This window comes from Salvelinus fontinalis, chromosome 23 (genome assembly GCF_029448725.1).
Source record: "Salvelinus fontinalis isolate EN_2023a chromosome 23, ASM2944872v1, whole genome shotgun sequence".
NCBI lineage: Eukaryota > Metazoa > Chordata > Actinopteri > Salmoniformes > Salmonidae > Salvelinus > Salvelinus fontinalis.
This window is the reverse complement of record NC_074687.1, coordinates 30,562,406-30,585,754: the sequence shown is the minus strand read 5'-3', so window position 1 is coordinate 30,585,754 and position 23,349 is coordinate 30,562,406. Positions and strand designations below refer to the sequence as shown.

The 23,349-nt window shown below is 41.4% G+C and overlaps 1 protein-coding gene across 1 annotated transcript in view; it reads right to left on the bottom strand.

The window, feature by feature from the left end:
* Window positions 1-23,349, bottom strand: part of LOC129821108 (protein disulfide-isomerase A5-like) — a 55,662-nt gene that overhangs the window by 24,383 nt on the left and 7,930 nt on the right. Inside the window, exons 2-8 of the mRNA XM_055878410.1 lie at window positions 18,432-18,561; window positions 16,620-16,707; window positions 7,896-7,979; window positions 7,660-7,705; window positions 6,532-6,624; window positions 5,246-5,306; window positions 3,069-3,136 (exon numbers count right to left, since the gene is read on the bottom strand). Of these exons, the coding sequence (XP_055734385.1) occupies window positions 3,069-3,136; window positions 5,246-5,306; window positions 6,532-6,624; window positions 7,660-7,705; window positions 7,896-7,979; window positions 16,620-16,707; window positions 18,432-18,561 (570 nt within the window). The remainder of the gene's footprint in view (window positions 1-3,068; window positions 3,137-5,245; window positions 5,307-6,531; window positions 6,625-7,659; window positions 7,706-7,895; window positions 7,980-16,619; window positions 16,708-18,431; window positions 18,562-23,349) is intronic.

Below are 23,349 nucleotides of genomic sequence, written 5' to 3'. Positions count from 1 at the left end.
TGCACACAAAGTTCCACTAAATGAAGATGACAAAAAAGAGGGGAAACCATGTAAACAGAATGACACATGAAAACCAGATGTTAGATGAAAGGGTACAATGAAATATGCATGGTAATAATCTACCTAGGTTAGCTTCCAAAGGGCAATTCAAAAACCTCAAAGCAACTCACCTGCCATATCCATTTCAAATCTGTGAGGTTCCCTGCCTTCATAATGTGAATGTTTCATTACTTGGGTGTCGACTCAATTTGAACTCTTATGAAGATATGGCACATACTCAAGCTTGATGAGGAACTAAAATAATCTTCAGGAGAAATAATCTCCTCTTCCTACATCTATAATGATATAGGGAAGGTGGTGTTGGATCGGATGACCATTGTTTGCGCAACAAATCACTTTTCACACACCACACAGCCAAAACAGAACACTCCACATGTGTGTACATGAGAGCTAAATGCATCTATTATGCAAATCTCGAAACAAGATACTTCATTTATTCACTCAGCCTGCCTTGCTGAAATCAGACAGAGGATGTGTCCCAAATAGCACCCTATACAGTGTACTACTTTTGACCTGGGCATGTAGGCACTTTATAGGGAATAGGATGGTATTTGGGATGCACACAACAACACCTTCAATTAGAACCCATTCTTTTCCATGAGGCACACATGGAGTGAATACATTGTTCTCTAGAAGAAGCCTCTCCTGTATGTTTAAACACTGGGTGTACTTTCTCCCTTCAGAGCCTCGGCTGTGAACAGTTTCTTACAAAAGATGAATCATGCAGCAAGGTGTGTTTCTAAGCGGTGGCTGGGTGGATTTCTCCCCTCCGACTTTCTGCTGTGCCTGCTTTGCTTGAGGATGAGCGTGTTAAAACACCTCGTGTTTGTTTTTCTAGGTGGTCACATGGGGGTTTCTTACATGATTTAAATCTGTGGTTGACTCTAGTCCACCTCTTTGTTGAGATGTTTCATTTCAGCCCAAGAGCCCTGTTGCCTAAATTGTTTTGTGCACCCTCCAAAATAAAATGTTATTTTATATATTTCTTTTAGAAATAGCACCCCAGCTGTGCATTCCGGTAATACCGTATATATATCCCGGTATGGTACAGAAAAAGTAAGACCGTATGAAAATCTAGATACTACCCCAGAGTAGGGTTGGGCGGTATAGTACCAGTCAAACGTTAACTCATTTATCGTTTTTTCCTTTATTCTACACTGTAGGAAAAATCCTAGAGATCATTAAGGGGCATCTCTACCACCACGTCGCTTACTTTTGTCAGAAGTAGTGCACTATGAAGGGCATAGGGTGCCATTTGGGACAGGTCATAAGTTTAATTTCCCATCTTGACAGTTCTCTGATGACATACAGTACTAGTCAAAAGTTGACACCTACTCATTCCAAGGTTTTTCTTTACACTAAAAACATAGTGAAGACATCAAAACAATGAAACATGTATTTGGAATCATGTAGTAACAAAAAAAAGTAGCCACCATTTGCCATGATGACAGCTTTGCACTCTTGGCATTCTCTCAAACAGCTTCATGAGGTAGTCACCTGGAATGCATTTCAATTAACAGGTTAAAAGTTACAATTGTGGACTTTCTTTCCTTTCTAATGCGTTTGGGGTGGTATACAGAAGATATCCCTATTTGGTAAAAGATCATGTCCATATTATGGCAAAAACAGATCAAATAAGCAAAGAGAAACTACAGTCCATAATCACTATAAGACATGAAGGTCAGTCAAGTCGAAGAAACTTTCAAAGTTCTTGACATTTTCCAAGTGCAGTCACAAAAACCATCAAGCTCTATGATGAAACTGGCTCTCATGAGTACTGCCACAGAAAAGGAAGACCCAGAGTTACCCCTGCTGCAGAGAATAAGTTCATTAGAGTTAACAGCCTCAGAAATTGCAGCCCAAATAAATGTGTCACAGAGTTCAAGTAAGACACATCAACAGTTCAGAGGAGACTGCATGAATCAGGCCTTCATGTCAAATTGCTGCAAATAAATCACTACTAAAAAGAACACCAAAAAGACATATTTGGCCCAAGAAACATGAGCAATGGACATTAGACCGGTGGAAATCTGTCCTGGTCTGATGAGTCCAAATTTGAGATTTTTGGTTTTAACCGCCATGTCTTTGAGACGCAGAGTAGGTGAACGGATCATCTCTGCATGTGTGGTTCCCACCGTGAAGGAAGAGGTGTGATGGTGCATTGCTGGTGACACAGTATGTGATTTATTTAGAATTCAAGGCACAGTTAACCAGCATGGCTACCACAGCATTCTGCAGCAATATGCCATCCCATCTAGTTTGCGCTTAGTGGGACTATCATTTGTTTTTCAACAGGACAATAACCAAAACACACCTTCAGGCTGTGTAAGGGCTATTTGACCAAGGAGGATAGTGATGTGCTGCATCAGATGACCTGGCCTCCACAAATCACTGACCTCGACCCAATTGAGATGGTTTAAACTGCAGAGTGAAGGAAAAGCAGCCAACAAGAGCTCAGCATATGGGAACTCCAAGATGGTTGGAAAAGCATTCCTCATGTAGCTAGTTGACAGAATGCCAAGAGTGTGCAAAGTTGTCAAGGCTACTTTCAAGAATGCAAAAAATATTTTTTCTGATTTGTTTTACACTTTTTTGGTTACTACATGATTCTATGCGTGTTATTTCATAATTTGATGTCTTCACTATTCTTCCACAATGTAGAAAATAGTAATAAAGAAAAACCAATGAATGTGTAAGTGTCCAAATTTTTGACTGGTAGTGTAGATAAAGTGCTTAAAATTGCCAAAGTCCTGAAGTATCCCTTTAACCATGATCACTTAAGAGAGCTCAGTGCATTCAAAATAGCTTTTTAACCAAGAAGAGGGGCTATGGTAGACAGGCAAGCAATTGAATACGGTAATTAAATTTGACTGGATGAACGGATTTGAGCCGTCTTAGAACTGAGAATGTTGGGACATAACTACTTGACAACTAACCCAAAAACAAATTCAGAGACAGGCAACAAAGTTTTAAGATTATCAAGCAATGAAAATGAGGAGTTTACTTACAAATTTACCCTTGGTCTCTGTAGCTGCCTGTTGAAATACGGGCTGCATCCTCTTACAGACACCACACCCTGTAGGAGAAATAACAGAAGACATTACAGAAGCACTCTAAGGACTCACTCAGTCAGCTAGTCAACATACTGAATAAAAGGATAATTTCATCATTCTATCAAGGGACCAATAAATATGAACATAACTTTGTAGTAGTGCATGATTTATCAAGATGGAACCAATGCAATACAAATACTGCAATATTACCATTCATTCCAAGGACCCAGTGTTTTTCCTTTATACAACTTAAGATTTCATCTTCATGACAAAGTTGGAAATAGTTTTTATACTTTAAAAATAAAACTATCTAGAGCTTCCAATTTGGCCAGAGGAGCCTGGTTGAACATTTCATGAACAATTTTATTCAATAAATACCTGATTATCAAAATCAATGACAAGCTGCAATGGTAGAGTCTAGCACTGAGGTAAAAGGAAAAATCCTAGAGAGCCTTAAGGGACTTCCCTTTACCACCACATCACTTCCCACAACTCTGCTTAGTGTAAGACTAAATCCCAAATGGCACCCTAATTACCGATGAAGCGCATAGGGTGCCATTTGGGACAAGATATAAAAGTTTTGTTTCTCATCTTGACGAAGTTCACTGATGTACAGTACCAGTAAAAAGTTGACACCTACTCAGTCCAGGGTTTTAGTTTTTTTACATTGTAGAATAGTGAAAATATCAAAACTATGAAATCATGTAGTAATCAAAAATAGTGTTAAAATCAAAATATATTTTATATTTGAGATGAAAGTAGCCACCCTTTGCCTTGATGACAGCTTTGCACTCTTGGAATTCTCAACCAACTTTGAGGTATTCACCTGGAATCCATTTCAATTAACAGATGTTAAAAGTTCATTTGTGGAATTTCTTTCCTTTGATGCATTTGAGCTAATCAGTTGAGTTGTGACAAGGTAGAGGTGGTATACAGAAGATAGCCCTATTTGTTAAGACCAAATCAAAGTCCATATTATGGTAAGAACAAATCAAATAAACAAAGAGAAACGACAGACATGGTTAGTGAATTTGGAAAATGTCAAGAACTTTGAAAGTTTCTTCATGTGCAGTCCCAAAAACCATCAAGCTCAATGATGAAACTGGCTCTCATGAGGACCACCACAGGAAAGGAACACCCAGTGTTACCTCTGCTGCAGAGGATAAGTTCATTAGAGTTACCAGCCTCAAATTGCAGCACAAATAAATGCTTCAGAGTTCAACATGCACATCAACATCATCTGTTCAGAGGAGACTGCATGAAATCAGGCCTTCATGGTGGAATTGCTGCAAAGAAACCACTACTAAAGGACACTAATAAGAAGAGACTTGCTTTGGCCAAGAAACACAGGCATGGACATTAGGCCGGTGGAAATCTGTCCTTTGATCTGATGAGTCCAACTTTGAGATTGTTCCAACAGCTGCATGGAGGTGGTGTGATGGGTGCTTTGCTGAAAACACTGTCGGTGATTTATTTAGAAGTCAAGACACACTTAACCAGCATGGCTACCACAGCATTATGCCATCCCATCTGGTTTGAGCTTAGTGGGACTATCATTTGTTTTTCAAAAGATCAATGACCCAACACACCTCCAGGATGTGTAACGGCTATTTGACCAAGAAGGAGAATGATGGAGTGCTGCATCAGATGACTTAGGCCTCTACAATCCCCGGAGCTCAACCCAATTGAGATGGTTTGGGATGAGTTGGCCTGCAGAGTGACAGAAAAGCAGCCAACAAGTGCAAAGCATGTGGGAACTCCTTCAAGACAGTTGGAAAATAATTCCAGGTGAAGCTGGTTGAGAGAATGCCAAGAGTGTGCAAAGCTGTCAAGGCAAAGGGTGGCTACTTTTAAGAATCTCAAATATATATTTGATTTGTTTTACACATGATTCCATAGGCGTGATCTCAATGTCTACACTATTATTTTACAATGCAGAAAATAGTAAAAAGAAATTAAGACCCTGGAATGAGCAGGTGTCCAAACTTTTGACTGGTACTATATATTCTACGCAAGTCATAAAATATGATATACCAATAGGAGCCATTTGCTCTTATCCTTACTTTAAACTGCATTGGTAGGAGCGCCTATCAAAAGTAAATAAGTGAAATCAGGTGTGTGTGATGACTCACATGGGGCGTATAGCATCATGAGGATCGGCCTCTCCTCCCTCTTCAGAAGCTTTCTGAAGTACTGAGTGAGAAAAGTAGAACTAGTGATCTCAGAGGTCATCGTGCACAATGTGAACTGTCCTTTTCCCTCAGCATATGTGGCTTCATATGGGTCACTAAAATCAAAGCGACCTGTGTCATCTTTAAAACCAAGAGTTCGTTGTTTTCCGACATGACGCGAGTCCCTCATTAAAGACGGAAATTGTGCGTGTCTGACATAAAAATGCCAAGAGTTATCATAAGAACACTAATACTGACAAACTTGCTCATCAATACACCATCAGAAGTAGACAGTGTTCGAATAGATGCCTTTGATAGAGAGAAGGAGATCAGTCTTCACTTGACAGGAGAAGAGCTCACCCTCATCTTTAGTCATCCTTCCTCATCACTTCCTGAAACTCTCATTCAGTAGAAACTGCTGACACCCCCAGGCATGGTACGCCACCAAGTAGATGAGTACAAAATAGTAATCAAAATAACTTTCCTTTGCGTGTGGGTTGTGCGCAGAGCTGGGTTCTGATGGAGCGTCAGCCTCGTTGTTGGAGAGCTGTCAGAGTGCCGACTGCAGTCAGACCAACTCCCCATTAATAGATTGTGTTTGAACTCAACTGAAGTGAACTGCGGAGATGCAGCTTTCTGGTCTAGTCTACTTTTATGTGGTGTTCATATATTGATCTGTGTTGTCAGCTTGGGATGCATCAAGGTGGGAGGGTAGAGTGGACAGAATCGCTCGGCTTACAACTTTGAAGGGATGTTAAGGCATTGGTCTGTGGGTTGATGTAATGGTAATTGAGACCTGGCTTCAAATACTATTTAGGGATTTTCAAATTGTTTCAAAAGGCATTTAGAAGTATTTTGATATTTGAAAATACAAGTACTTGAAAATCTGAATGTATTTGGAAATACAGCTGGAAAGTTGCCATGCATTTGAAAATACAAATATTTAAATAGTCCATGCATTTGAACCCAGGTCTGTTTGTCCTAGGGGTATTTAAAATAATGTATTTGGAAACAGGTATTTGCAAATAGTAAGCCATTTAAAGTTTTTTTAATATTCTTTCAAATAGAAGTAGTTGATTTCAGCCACACTATTTGAAAATACATCAAAAAGTATTTAATACAAATATGCCTATTTTAACCCAGGTCTGCCATCTCAACCCATTTCCGTTCTGAACTGAAAATAATGTCCATATCGTGCCAGTAAAAACATGACCATGCACCTTGTAAGGTGTCGTTTCTGTACTTACTTTCTCAGTTTCTACATGAACAACATCTTTAGCTTCTGGGTTCTCCTCCCAAAGAGGGGCTCCTGTGGGGTCTTTTAAAAACGCCACCATGGACTGGAGAGAAGGAGCACGTGAAAGAGAGAGAGAGTCTAAACATTTAGCATACTGTAACAGATTAACGTGATGTTAACCCTAGAGTCTAGACAGTGCTAAACAGAGACATTCCATCATTTATCCCAGTCTCCATATTAAACCGAACAGGAGGAGTTCTAATAGATGGCAGATGGTATTAACTTCCATCTCAATGTTCATCCATCCAGCGCAAAGAAACCATGTACGCAATTTCCCCACGTTCATAATGAGTTTGATAAGCCTTCCAGACCAACATGAAGAGCCATATGCCTCCAGAGACAACAGAAGGTAGGACAGGAAACATTCACCCCTAACTAATACACTGCTCCTCTTCTGTTCAGACAGACTTATACTGACAATGACACAGCACTTAAATGAAACAAATTCCTTGATTTTGAAGAATGAATTCTATAAATACCTTAGTGAGATTACCCCCATCTTAACATATCATGACCAACTAGGCTACTACTAACATGTTCAGATTATAGATGTCTATCAAAGGCCAGTCCTAATAGTGCAGACAGTACCTTTAATACAAGACGAGCAACCAGACTGACAAACGACCATCAATGTTGAGTTTAAAAGGGGGGACCCTTTACATTATGACAAGACAGCTTTCTTAATGTCCATCAGTCTTGATGTGCTCACAGGCTCATTCCCTGCCAATGGGCTGGACCAGCCAGTCCAGAAGGACATCAAGGTCAACCCCATAGCAGAGCACTCCATTACTCCAGATACTCTTATGGCAGCGCCCTGATTATAAAGCACTCATAAACCCATTGGATTATCAAGTCTTGACTAAGCAGAACTCAGTACAATTGGCATCATCATGTAGGAAGAGAACCATGGTAATACAGAAACAGTAGGACAATGAACCAGGAAACAAATGTTACTTGAATAATTGCAATGTTTCATATTAATTACTGTACTGTTGACTCATTAAGGAAGACACCATTGAAATAAATACATTGTATTACGATTGAGACCTTGGGGGACAATGATTGAGTCAGTAATTACCTTGTATGTAGCAGGCCTGTTGTATTCTGTATGGAATGTCCCATCTCTGCAAGAGACAAGCACATTGCTCAAATCAGGGACGAGAAGTAGATTACTTTTTGTTTAGCATGGCATGACTCCCTAGAGAACATTTATACATGTCATTCTCTTCTGACAGGTGGAATCACTTCTCTGCAACACAAGCCCCTGGACATGCAGTAAAACAATGAGGTACATGTTACCGTTGAGATACTCACTTATAATGCAGGAGTTCTGCTCCACCACTTTTTGAGCTGGGATCTACCTTCACTTTCTTACACAGTTTACGACCCTCTGAATCCCTGAGAGACAGGAGAGAGAAGAGAGAATGAGAGATAGAAATGTTAACGACAACAATAGCTGAGGTTCCAAAGGGATGTGGAATTAATATTCACAGCACGAGACTTGGTATTAAGATTTCTGCAAAGACATTACTCGTCATTTAACATAAAAATAATTCTGTCAACAAACACTCATGTCGGTGAACTGATATATCGGTCGGGCTCTAATATACAGACACACTGATCTATGGAGAGGAGGTTGATTAGACTGGTGTATGTAAACACAAATCTACATAAGTACATTGAGCCTCACTTTTGTAATTGAAGAGGTACCATCTTTAGAGAAATGCGCACACCCTCTTCCTATATATCCAGCCACCCACACATTCACAATGCAAGCACAGGTCTCTCTTGACAATAACTCCCCTTCTCTCCACTGACAATGAGCATGGAAATGAATTACATAAGTACACAGAGCGACAGAGAGACTGGCCATCTACCTAGAGCAGAGCTATGCCCTAAGCTAATGGAAGATGGAATTAAATTGCAACTCTGACAGCACAGGCCCCCCATCAGCAAAATATATCCAGCGCTCTGTCCTTTAAGATAAAAAGAGACACCATTATTAGTGATACATGTGGCAGAGAGCCCATTGTCTGCCAGGAGAAATTGTCTCAATGCAGAGCTGGAGCAGGAGGAAGAAGGGTATTTGTCTCTGTCAGGTGGCGATGGTAGACATACCAAGTGTAATGATGAAATGGCACCCTATTCCCTATAGTGACCTACTTTTGACCAGGGCCCAGGTGCAAAGTAATGCACTACATAGGGAGCCATTTGGGACAATCTTATATAATGTCCTTGAGATTTAATGTCCAATCTCTCTTATCCAAAGTGGTGTAATGTAGACCATTTCCCACCTCTGTGCAAACAATGCTACAGGAGGTCACCAAGTACTGCATTTCTGAGTGAGGTAGTGTTGGTGAGCTAGGGGTCCCAACCTCAGAGCAAAACTGAAGCACTGAAACATGTAAAAAAAAAAATCCCTGCTAGGGGGAAATGCACGTTTTAACGAATTAAAAAAAAATTATCTACATGATCAGTCTGAGTATAAAATAGTGGTTAATGTGAACCTAACTCAAAGCTAACAAAAAAAAAAAAAGGAAAGAAAGCAATCCAAATGTTTTGTTGCCTAGACTTTACTGCAAATGACTCAAATCTTGAGAAAACCCCCCACTAATATTGAAGTTAGCCATGACATCCTTAATTAATAAACAGACCACACACACCTAAATATTGCACTTGGGAAAAAACATCTTAAGTAAAAATAGGATGTAACAAAACAGGCATTCTATTTTGCTCTATTATAGTGGCCACTATAGTAGACGATGATCAAGTCCACAGGTGTGCAAAAATAACTTTCAGAGTAAAACATGTCGTAATCCCCCCTCACACATGTTACTGTCAAGTTCAACACATCTTTGGGCTACACTGCATATTATTACATTGTAGAACAGACAGCCACAGGCAGAAAGTGTACAATGTGCCAGCAGAGCATGATACCCTTTGGTGGCGGCATAATTCATGCAGAGAGTACACCCTTTTAATCCAGTGTATTGAAAAAGTGAGAAAGAGGGAAAGTATATGATGTTCCTTTCACCCCCACTATATAGTGGCATCCAGCTCAAGCCAGGCCCAGCTACACTTGATCCCCGATTCTACTTTATCGGTGCCCCCCCCCACGGGACAGTTGAGCTAACATGCGCTAATGGGATTAGCATGATGTTTTAAGTACCAAGAAAATTTGACATAACCATATCTGATATGGGCAGAAAGCTTAGATTCTTGTTAATCTAACTGCACTGTCCAATTTACAGTAGCTAGCAAGGTGAAAGAACACCATGATATTGTTTGAGGAGAGTGCACAGTACAAACTTGAAAATGTAGCAGAGCTGGAGCAGGAGACCCTAAACCAATTAGGCACGCTTGATAGAACATTTTGAACAGAAATGCAATGTTTCATTGGATCAGTCTAAAATGTTGCACATACACTGCTGCCATCTAGTGGCCAAAATCTAAATATTGCCATGCATTTATGCCTTGAATATTGCATTTCAAAGATACAAAGGGAGAAAAAATGAGTTTAAATTTTATTATCTTTTACCAGCTCTGTGTTATTCTCCTACATTAATTTCACAACCGTCAAAATGTTTCCTTTCAAATGGTATCTAGAATATGCGTATCCTTGCTTCAGGTCCTGAGCTACAGGCAGATAGATTTGGGCATGTCATTTTAGGCAAAAATTGGGGAAAAAAAAGGGTCCGATACTTAAGATTAACAAACAACGCATCATTTTCACCCAATTCTCTCATTTTGAAAAATAACCACATACTGTAGAGGGAAAAAATTAGGTAACTAGTTTACTAGCTAACGAACTAACATTTCACACAGATTGCCAGGGTCCAGTAAGCAACTAACACTTTATAACTTGGGGAAAGGCAAGGAGACGTATAACAGCTAATATTATAGCGAATTGGTTAGGTTACTAATATTAGAATGTCAGATGAACTAACGTTAGCTGTCTGACTTTATTAGCCAGCTAATTTTCACACCGTAAACTCTATTTTTGATCCGTTAACTTCTTAGGCTGGGGGCGCTATTTTCACAGTCAGATGAAAAGCTTGCCCAGAGTAAACTGCCTGCTACTCAGGCCCAGAAGCTAAGATATGCATATTATTAGTAGACTTGGATAGAAAACACTGAAGTTTCTAAAACTGTTTGAATGATATCTGAGTATAACAGAACTTATGGCAGGCAAAAACTCGAGAAAATCTAAACAGGAAGTGGGACATGAGGTTTGTAGGTTAAGTCTTTGCCTATCCAAGAGTGTAAATTTGGTCTGATTGCACTTCCTAAGGCTAGATGTCAACAGTCTTTAGAACCTTGTTTCAGGCTTCTACTGTGAAAGGGGAGCGAATAAGAGCTGTTTGACTAAGGGGTCTGGCAGAATGCCATGAGCTAAGTCAGGCGTGCGGCCGTGAGAGCGAGCTCTGCTCCTTTTCATTTCTAAAGACAAAGGAATTGTCCGGTTGAAACATTGAAGATTTATGATAAAAACATCCTAAAGAGTGATTCTATACATCGTTTGACATGTTTCTACGAACTGTCAAAAGTTCTATTACTTTGTCTGGACTTAGTGCTCACAAACGAAAAGGTGGTATTTGGACAGAAATGGACTTTATCGAACAAACATTTGTGGAACTGGGATTCCTGGGAGTGCATTCCAATGAAGGTCAAAGGTAAGTGAATATTTATAATGCCATTTCTGACTTTTGTTGACTCCACAACATGGCGGGTATCTGTATGGCTTGTTTTGGTGCCTGAGCGCTGTACTCAGATTATTGCATGGTGTGCTTTTCCCATAAAGCTTTTGAAAATCTGACACAGCGGTTGCATTAAGGAGAATTATATCTTTAATTCCATGCATAACGCTTGTATTTATCAACATTTATGATGAATATTCCTGTAAATTGATGTGGCTCTCTGTAAAACCACCGGATGTTTTGGAGGCAAAACATTACTGAACATAACGCGCCAATGTAAACAAATTTTTGGATACAAATGTGAACTTTACCGAACAAAACACACAATACATGTATAACATGACGTCCTATGAGTGCCATCTGATGAAGATCAAAGGTTAGTGATTAATTTCTCTATTTCTGCTTTTTGTGACTCATCTCTTTGGCTGGAAAATGGCTGTGTTTGTGACTAGGCGCTGACCTAACAATCAGATGGTGTGCTTTCGTCGTAAAGCCTTTTTGAAATCAGGTGTGATTTTTTCTTACTGGTGTGATTAACAAGATTCTTTAAAATGGTGTATAATACTTATGTTTTAATAATGAGATTTGATTTCTGGCGCCCTGCACTTTCACTGGCTGTTGTCAAATCGCTCCCGTTAACGGGATTTGACACGTAAGAAGTTGGCTAATGTTGCTCAACATGTCTCTTGCTAGTTTACAGAGAATTCGATCCAGCTAGCAAGATACTTAACAATGCTAACACACCGTCTCCCTCACCTCAAACTTTCCAAGTGCCAGAAGTTTTTCGGTTACAGCTCATAAAGTACGCTTCATCTTCTCACCCACGTCTCCGTGGTCAGGCTTCTCACCTACTTCTTCATTACCGTTCAGGGGACGCGCTGCTGTAACTGGCAAACTGCCTCTCCACTCCCTCTCAGGTCCTGTCATCTGGTGAGTGTGTCATCATGGGCTTTCATCCCTGTTGGCATGGGCCACCGTTCTCATACTGACACTCGTGAGGTCTCTCTCCCTGTCCAAGCGCTCAGCTAAGCTTTGTTTTGGACCTGGTCCATTGGAGAAGGTGGGAAAACCATAGTTAGTCTTTCCAGATCTGGTGCAGATGCTGTAACTAGCAAATTGGTTGTCACTTCTCTTCAGTTGCGTGCTGCATTCTGTTATGTGAATGATTGGCTGAGCCTTGGATACAGACAGTATTTTTCCAAACAAGCATCACTCGTTCGCTTACAGCCAGTAGTGATCCCAAGCCCACCCACCCAAACTTCTCATCAGATCTATACAAATCACATAGGTCACCTATTTTGGATTCAGAACATCACATTTTGTAGAAAGGTGACTAGTTCGCCTCTCAGTTGAGGCGTCACTACAGACCTAGGTTCGATACCATGCTGTGTCACAACCAACCGTGATCAGGAGTCCCATAGGGCGGTGCACAATTGGCCCAGCGTTGTCCAGGTTAGGGGAGGCTTTAATCATGTCGCTCTAGCGACTCATTTTGGTGGGCTATGCGCCTGCAGGCTGACTTCATCAGTTGGACGGTGTTTCCTCCGGCACATTGGTGCAGCTGGCTTCCGGGTTAAGCGGCGGGTGTCAAGAAGCGGTTTGGTGGGTCATGTTTCGACCTTCGCCTCTCCTGAGCCCGGTGGGGAGTTACAGCAATGAGACAATATCGTAATTGGAAATCACAAAATTGGGGAGAAAAATAATTTTTTAAGTATAATTTAAAAAGCCCTTTGTTTCAACCCATCGGCGTCGTCACAGCAATCAGATTGACTCACTGACCAATCAAAACCCCCAGCTGGTGGGAAAGATTTGGCGAAGCTCAGCAGGTCCACCCACAGCCAGGAATCCAGGACTCATGCCATGTCACTCACTGATAATGGTGATGTAGTGTAGCCCCCCCCCCCCCCCCCCAGGTGCATCATGAGAGAGTCAAGTCAATTACACAGACAACAGGGTGTTGGTTAGAAGAGGGAACAGTGGGTGTTGGGAGGAAGAGGCAAGAGGGAGAGTGGTGGGAAGTTATGGGGTGTTAATAAAAGGTGACGTTCCTTGTAAGTGATGAGGGAACTGTCAGCAATTCACCTCCAGAGGTGAAATCCTATTGATAGTAAGAGACAAGTACTTCAGAAAAGTAAGCCCAGTGGGCAAAACTGCTTGTGGCTTTCCTGCTGGAAAGAGCCTTCAGGATACCATTTAGTCTGATTGTACACCAAGCAGTCAGAGATTGATTAGCCCATTAACAAAAACAACAAACTAGTCATTTTGTTACAAATCTTCTTGTTTTATCAGCAGCGTCTGTAGTCTGGCATCCATGCCTGACCTGGCACTGTCTCCTGCCCAGTTCCTCTGACATCACTGTTGGCCATCTCAGGTCCTGTCATCTGGTGAGTGTGTCATCCTGGGCTTTCATCCCTCTGTTGGCATGGGCCACCATTCTCATACTGACACTCGTGAGGAGGTCTCTTCCTGTCCAAGCGCTCAGCTAAGCTTTGTTTTGGACCTGGTCTAGTGGAGAAGATGGGAAAACCATAGCCAGTCACCAGACTCACAATGCTAAGCTAGCAGCTAGCACTGCATCACCTGTGTGACTGAACAGCAGCAAAGAAGCATGTCATCTAAGGCCCCGAAAAGGGTCTCTGGCACAGGTATATGTACAGTAATTTCTGCGGATCTTCAGGAGATTTCACACCTTTCAGTATTTTAGATTTTTTGGAGAGTGGACTGATGGTTGAGATGAATGGGGAGAGGGAGATAGAGAGTAGTGGGCAGGATTCGTACCCTCGCTGAAGGTAATATACTGTATACAGTATGTGCTGCAGGCGGCAGTGTTAACCATTAGACCAGCCTCAGGCACCACACCCTTCAGTATTAAGGCATACGGTGGAGAAAGAGGGTTGACAGTAGATTTACTGCAGGGGAAAGAAAAAAAATCTACTTGTAAATATTTCTAGGTCTATATAAAACAGCTGACCAGGCTACAATGGTCTTAGACACTTTTCCTTATTCATCATCCATCTTGGACAGGTTAGAGAGAAACTTTGAGGGATGCTTTAAGTGGTAGGTGTCAGAGGGGTGATCTTTATTCTTTTGTAGTTCTGTTTGAAGACTTTGCCCGAGCAACAAAAATGGCTCAAGTAGTTGAGGTTGACAGGTATAAAAATAAAAACGGGAACATAAAATGGAAGGAAATCATGTAGGGTAGAGGTCGGATCACGCAGGGGGGGAAAAGTGAAAGAAATGTTTAAGGAAAACAATTCTTCTAGTGTGTGTCTTGGGAACGTGGTGGATCCTCCCAGTATGAACACTTTCAGAGACTTAGTTTCAAATGGTTAATCTGCCCAGACCTGACAGGTCTATTGCATGGGCTTCAGGAAGACAGGGACGGGAAAGCGTGTTCTGTACAGTGCCTATAACTCATTCATACAACACACACAAATGTAGGGTCTGAAAAGCAGTTTCCTTATTGCTATCTGCCAGAGCCCTCAGCAGAATGAGGATATGGAGAAAGAGACTCCCTATTTTAATGAGCATAACTATTCTCCAATCTCCACTGACTTCAGGAGGATATGCCAGGGAGAGATGAGATGGCATAGGTAGAAAGAGATGATACGAGCGCATACGAGCGCAGCTGGCCTAGGCTTCAATAGCTGCTATCGATTACTTAGTCCAGGCCTGTCTCACTGTGCTATTACAAGGCAGCCATATAAAGAGGGTTTTACGGCTTCATTCCTATAGCTATACATCGGCGCTGGGAGGAATGACTCAACATTTTTCTAACCTAAAATGTTATTCAGAAGCATAATGGGACATGGACATTTTTCCTAACCTAAAACGCTTCTTGGAAATCTTAGAAGCTATATACTAGGGATTCACGATATATCCGTGTACTTATCAGAATCGAACGATATTAGCTAAAAATGCCAACATCGGCATTGGCCCGATGTCTAGTTTAACGCCGATGTCAAAGCTGACATTCATTCCGATAACGTAGGTACATGACGTCACGTAAAATTTAGCACTACACAGCATTCCTGACCTAGCCCACAATGTCTGCTGTGTGGATCGAGCAGTCAAGTCGAGCAGTCATTTGAAAAAGTAAGAAAACTTCAGCGAGACAACTCAAAGGCAAAATCCATTAAGGCCAAGATAATGGAATTTATTGCCCTTGACAATCAACCATTCGCTGTCGTGGGTGATGTTGGCTTTCGCCGACTCGTCAAGCACTGGTACACACTACCAAGTGCGCTATTTTTCAGATGTTGCCCTACCGAAGTTAAAAAATAGCATCACTGCTAAATAAATAAATCCACTTTTTTTGGTGTCACTGCTATTAGCTTCACAACTGACATTTGGACCAGTGATAATCAGCCCCATGAGCATGCCGAGTCTCCTCAGTACAAAGTCCCACTGTGCAAAGTCGTATTGCATGCTCATGAATGTGCTGGTTGTCATTTCAATGGCATTTCAGAACACGTTTTAAAACATGCACACTAGCTAGCTCCATTCGAACAACTGAAGCGAGAAATAAGCTAATCAACTGCACCTGCAGCAGACGTGATACCCTCTGTCATGGCATTGAAACGCCTGCTTAACAAAACTGCCGACAGGCTGTGAACAAGCGAGTCGGTTGCATTCTTTAATACGTCGCCACCATGCTCGATGCTATGTACAAGGACCGATACATCAATGCAGACAAGAAACAGGGTTAACTTGAAATGTTACATACACAGCTGGACAAGATGGGAACGGACAGTGCACACAGAGGAAGAGAGGCCAAGGACAGGCAGAGCTGAAACTTCACTGCTTGACATGCATGATGAAATTCTGGCTGAGACTGAACGTAACAGCACAGCAAGTTAGTGAAAGAAATAGGTTTTGATTATGTTTTACTGGTAATGGGGACATACATAAATGCCAACAAAATAACTTGTCAGTGTGTTGTGCAATCTTTATTTAACTAGGCAAGTCAGTTAACAAATTCTGATGTACAATGACGGCCTACCCTGGCCAAACCCGGACGATGCTGGGCCAATTGTGCGCCACCATATGGGACTCCCAATCACGACCGGATGTTATACAGCCTGGATTTGAACCAGGGACTGTAGTAACGTCTCTTGCACTGAGATGCAGTGCATTAGACAGTTACATCCGTGTATGTGTAATCTATAACTGTACAAGAATGCTTAAAAGGCTGCAATTTTTTAAAAATAAGATAAAAATCAGTATTGATTTTCCTGGTAAGGAAAATATCAGATATCGGTGCATCACTACAATATAACATGTGTGACACATTGACTAATGTATTAATGCATGCTATTCCATCAACCAATCTTGTACTTACCCACAGTTGACCCAGGCGATGGTGCCCTGTCCTTTGATGACCTGGGCCACGTCAGATAGCAGCTTGAACTTAGAGTCCCCAGAGGTAGCTGTTTACACACACGATAAGAGGGGTGGAGTAATATATTTCACAAAAACACAATTCAGTTTTACTACTCAGGTCACCTTATACAGGTTACAGTAAACAGGTTATAATTAGGTTTGCAATTCTGTTCTAACTTTCTCTCAAAATCATGGTTGTAGGATTCCGGATTTCCTGCACATTCCTTACAGAATCCGGGAAACTTCCAACCAGGGTTAATGGAAAACCTGGGAAAGTTTCTAGAATTTTGAAACCCTAGTTAGAATTCAATGAAGGTTGGAGTCAGAGGTCATAACACTAAAAACATGGACTGTGAACTCATACATCACAAGGGTACTGTATCCATGAACATTACCCTAGTGTTACTTAATAGACCTAGTCTCTGGGAGAGCATAATCTATGATTCACACATTACCTAACAGAGTCCTCACTAAACTACTTCCACCATGTTATAAAAACTAACATAAACACATCATAGTCCAAGGCCTAGTGAGAAACCATCAAATAATAAAATGCATTACACAATGTCCTTTGAGATACAATGTGGATTCAGAGACAAAATATACATTTTACAACCCCAACACTTGTAGTGTTGGACACCTCTATTTTGGGGCATTGCCATGGTCCTCTGGAGGTCCTGAATCACACCAGGTTGGTTGGTGGTAATACAAACATTGGGCATTGATGTTAGAGATCACCATATATGTTGAGTTCAAATTGCTTGCAGATTCAAGTTACTGGAGAGACTTTTCCTCAAGTTGGTGGTGGGCTCTCAGAAAAGTTGATGGGCAGATGGGAAGCACGAGAACACTTGTCTGTCACAGATACTTCTGGAGCTTTTTGGGCCCCTCTTGTGAAGGAACCAAGTAATGCGCCAGTGGTGGTCAGGGAGAAGATCCGACAGCAGGAAATGAAGTGAGTAAACATTCCTAAACCGTCGGAGAATGCCAGAACGCAACGCCACAGTAACGGCAAGCAATCTATCCCAGGGGGACGTTCGATACGTGCAAGTCTTATCCAATGACCTAACACTGGTTGAATGAAGAAGCAAATAGATTGAGTGGAGCCGTACACACGACAGACAAAATTCATGGGAGCGGTGGGGCCTTGAGACGGTTGTTTATTAACATCAGCATAGAGCAGCACGTACTGTACGCACACTGCACTTTCTTCTGGCCTGAAATATGCTAATGAAGATGTAATTAAATGCAAGAGAGGGTGATTTCCCTAATGGCTGTCAGTGAATGTAGTTTCATGGCTTCATTTGATCACTTTGAGCTTTTGGGGTGTCTTTCTGTTCAGTACACTGTTCTATGTAGCACTTCCAAACCCAGGGAATAGAAGAGAACAAGATAAGCTGCAGGTCATTATAAACAAGCAGTGTGATGCATAACCACTGCCCTGCCATTGTCATTCATTTACCATTGTAAGTGACGGATTGTCAGAGATAAGAGAACACTACAGATAAGGTCATACTTTAAGTCATTTATACCGAAAAATGCAGCTTGGGGACCATATTCACAAAGCATCTCAGAGTAGTGCTGATCTAGGATCACTGTAGCCTAGATCATAATGAATAAGATTACATGGAGCTGATCCTAAATCAGCACTCCTATTCTGAGAGGCTTTATGAGTACAAAGCCTTTTTTTGGTTTTAGTCTACAAAGGCCTAAAGTATGCCCACTAACTCACCTGACAGTGTACAGCACCAGGACATTGGTTCTAACCCACCTGACTTAGTGTAGAGCACCAAAACATTAGTTCGGGTCCTCAGGAGTTTCTTTAAGTCCTTGTGGTCGCTGACCTTCTCTATCAGAGGAGACACCCTCACCGACGCCTGCAGCACAGACACCAGGCACACCTGCAGACAGATGATAGATACTATTTTATTAATTAACTATTATTTCAGAGGCCTACTCTCATTCATAACTCACACATTGGATTCTTCAGTGCAGAAGAACGGTCATTTTTGTGATATGAGATGGTTGACACCTCATGTGCAAGACAAAACCCTATGTATGTGGTCAGCATCAGGTGACAAAGACCGAGTCATCTCATTGTGTGTGACTGAGGGTCTCAATGGTGGGCACAAACACATTAGATTATGTAAAATAGGGTCTAAGGTACAACATATGTGAATATGAAAATCAATAGTTGGAGTTTAAATATTTTACCTTAAACCTCTGAAAGATCAGACCCTTTTTCCCCCCCAATTTTCACCTAAAATGACATACCCAAATCTAACTGCCTGTACCTCAGGACTTGAAGCAAGGATATGGATATTCTAGAAACCATTTGAAAAAGGAAACACTTTGAAGTTTGTGGAAATGTGAAATTAAATGTAGGAGAATAACACATTAGATCATGTAAAAATACAAAGGGTAAAAATTGCATTTTTTTTTTTTTTAAACCATCATCTTTGAAATGCAAGAGAAAGGCCATAATGTATTATCCAGCCCAGACAATTTAGATTTTGGCCACTAGCAGCAGTGCATGTGCAACATTTTAGACTGACCCAATGATCCATTGCATATCTGTTCAAAATGTATCAAGACCGCCGAAGTGGTTTATTAATAAACTTTCAAGTTCATAAACGCTCCTCAAACAAAAGCATGGTATCATTTCACTGTAAATTGGACAGTGCAGATTAAAGAATTTAAGCTTTCTGCCCATATCAGACATGTCTATGTCCTGGGAAGTATTGTTTGCTTACAACCTCATGCTAATCACGTTAGCCTACATTTGCTCAACCGTCCCGAGGGACACACGTTGCTTTGAGCACTTCACAATAACTGTATGCAAAAAAAGTATTAGTTAAGACAAGGGACAGAACTGATATTGACGATTGAGTGTGAGAATGAGTCAGTTCAAGAGCTGCCTTCAGCTGCTGAGGCAGAGCAGGCTTATTTCACAACTACATTAACATTAGACCCTTTAGAAATGTAGGAAAGGCTGGTGATGATTTCGATCCCACACGATCACATTTCTCCAGGCTCATTTACGGCCTTAGAGTGGGTGTGCATGGCGCATATTGTTGAGAAGATCAGAGTGAAAACTTACAAAGAGCACAATTACATTCACAGGAAATTGATGGACAGCATAGTGTTATGGTGAAATGAAAGCAGCACTATGGAGAGTGGCGGATGCGAGGTTGGGAGAGGAGGAATTACACAGACATCAGCATGGATGGAGTTACACACAGAACGAGTAGAGAATTTGCAAAAACCTTTCCTGGAACATTGACCTTGTAGTGCTCGCGGCTCACGCATCACATGCCCTGACAGCTGACAGCCAGCCAGCCAACACTGCAACAATGGCTGGGCAATCAGCGCATTGGTTGGTTTCCTTACCTAGGTACCTACTCCTTGGCTTAGGCTACATGACATAATGTCACTGTCCCGTGTCAATGTGAGCAGCATCCTAACGACTGTCTCCGCAATACACCCCCATACACCTCCCTGTGATATTAGCAACATCTAGTGAACAGCAGGAAGACTGTCTCAAACTAGAGATTAGACTTCCAATCGATGGAGACAGACAGGGGGATACACTGCATGGTAGGCAGCTAATCATCCACAGCTGAAGAGGTAGCTAGGCCTAGCTCATGTCCATAGCCTCAGGGATGTTCTAGTGAGCAGAGAAAGTAATGAGGGGAAAAAAAATAAAAAAGTCCCCTTGGATGTCAGGCACTTATTTCATGTTATGGTTGGTTATAACACAATTTGCTTTTCATGCATTTGTATATTTCTTGTATATTTCTTTCTGGTGAGTGTTTGAAGCTGAAGATCTACGCTAGCTATTCTATACACGTGTATCATGTTTCTGAAGATATGCCTACTCCCTTTACCACACAACTCAAACTAACCCTATTGCTACACTGATTCCCCAAATCACGTTGTTTTCTTGTTTGCAGTCGGGCATCACAGCAACAGAGTGATGGATGTCAAACCAAAACCATTGAGTGCAAAGTTAAACCATACAACTCGATTCCTTTTAACAATGTCCACTAATCAGTGGTTGTCTGACATACATTTTAAAGTGACAAAATCAGGAGTCTCAGCATCACTCTTACCATGGAATTGCTCATATAGGTCATGGCCAAAAGTTGAATGACACAAATATTAATTTTCAAAGTCTGCTGCCTCAGTTTGTATGATGGCAATTTGCATATACTCCAGAATGTTATGAAGAGTGATCAGATGAATTGCAAAGTCCCTCTTTGCCATGCAAATGAACTGAATCCCCCAAAATACATTTCCACTGCATTTCAGCCCTGCCAAAAAAGGACCAGCTGACATGTCAGTGATTCTCTCGTTAACTTCTTTGGGATAGGGGGCAGTATTTTGACATCCGGATGAAAAGCATGCCCAAAGTAAACTGCCTGCTACTCAGGCCCAGAAGCTAGGATATGCATATAATTGGTAGATTTGGATAGAAAACTCTAGTTTCTAAAAAAAAACTGTAAAATAATGTCTGCGAGTATAACAGAACTGAAAAGGACAAACCACCCCCCCCCCCAGAATTCTCATCCTACCACTGATTAATGGCTGGCACTTTTATAACAGGGCGAAATCGTGCCCGATTGCAGTTCCTAGGGCTTTCACTAGATGTGTCTTTAGAGTTTTGGGCTGGTTTTTGGAAAAATTTGCCAGAAATTGTAGTTTTAGGTGACTCCCATTTTGGCTGTAGTGTTTCAAAGCACATGAATGAAAGCGTGTTTTTTGGTATTTTTCTCCGGTAAAGACAACAACTGTCTTAAATTGTATCGTTTATTTGCATATTAGGGTACCTAATGTTTGATTATAAATGTTGATTGACTTGTTTGGATAAGTTTATTGGTAATGTTTGGGATTCATTTTGAAGGAGGGAAACCAAGTGGATTGACTGAAGCGCACCAGCTAAACTGAGTTATGGATATAAAATAAAAGGACCTTATCGAACAAAAGAACCATTTGTAATGTAACTGGGACCTTTGAGTGCCAACAGAAGATCTTCAAAAAGGTAAGGCATATATTATATTGCTATTTCTGACTTTGTCGCAACTCCCTGGTTGAAAATGATTTGTTATGCATGTGTGTGCTGGGCGCTGTCCTCAGATAATCGCATGGTTTGCTTCGCCGTAAAGCTTTTTTGAAATCTGACACGGCGGCTGGATTAACAAGTTAAGCTTTATTTTGATGTATTGCACTTATGATTTCATGAAAGTTTCACATTTATTGTAATTTAATTTGGCACTCTGCAATTTCACTCTAGCGTCCCACTGATCCGCAAGAAGTTACAGGTGTGAGTGTTGACGAGGACAAGGCTGGAGATCACTGTCATGCTGATTGAGTTCGAATAACAGACTGGAAGCTTCAAAAGGAGGGTGCTGCTTGGAATCATTGCTCTTCCTCTCAACCATCGTTACCTGCAAGGAAACACGTGCCATTATCATTGCTTTACACAAAAAGGGCTTCACAGGCAAGGATATTGCTGCCAGTAAGACCTAAATCAACCATTTATCCGATCAAGAACTTCAGGGAGAGCGGTTCAATTGTGAAGAAGGCTTCAGGGCACCCAAGAAAGTCCAGCAAGTGCGCGGACAGTCTCCTAAAGTTGAGTCAGCTGTGGGATCGGGGCACCACCAGTACAGAGCTTGCTCAGGAATGGCAGCACGCAGGTGTGAGTACATCTGCACGCACAGTGAGGCGAAGACTTTGATGGCCTGGTGTCAAGGGCAGCAAAGAAGCCACTTCTCTCCAGGAAAAACATCAGGGACACACTAATGTTCTGCAAAACGTACAGGGATTGGACTGCTGAGGACTGGGGTAAGTCATTTTCTCTGATGAATCCCCTTTCCGATTGTTTGGGGCATCCGGAAAAAAGCTTGTCCGAAGAAGACAAGGTGAGCGCTACCATCAGTCCTGTTTCATGCCAACAGTAAAGCATCCTGAGACCATTCATGTGTGGGGTTGCTTCTCAGCCAAGGAGTGGGCTCACTCACAATTTTGCCTAAGAACACATCCATGAATAAAGAATGGTACCAACACACCCTCCGAGAGCAACTTTCCCAACCATCCAGGAAAAGTTTGGTGATGAACAATGCATTTTCCACCATGATGAGCACCTTGCCATAAGGCAAAAGTGATAAGTGGCTCAGGGAACAAAACATCGATATTTTGGGTCCATGGCCAGGAAACTCCCCAGACCTTAATCCCATTGAGAACTTGGTCAATCCTCAAGGGGTGGGTGGACAAACAACCCACAAATTCTGACAAACTGCAAGCATTGAGTATGCAAGAATGGTCTGCCATCACTCAGGATGTGGCCCATAAGTTAATTGACAGCATGCCAGGACACATTTGAGGTCTTGAAAAAGGGTCAACACTGCAAATATTGACTCTGCATCACCTTCATGTAATTGTCAATAAAAGCCTTTGACACTTTAGAAATGCTTGTAATTACACTTCAGTATTCCATAGTAACATCTGCCAAAATAACCAAAGACAATGAAGCAGCAAACTTTGTGAAAGTTAATATTTGTCTCAACTTTTGGCCACGGCTTAAGATACCCTGACATTAGTCCTTTCTGCACTGAATTGAAAAAAACAAAAACATTTGGTAATGCTGAGTGCAAAAGACATAAAAGGTCACTAATCTCACAGAATAT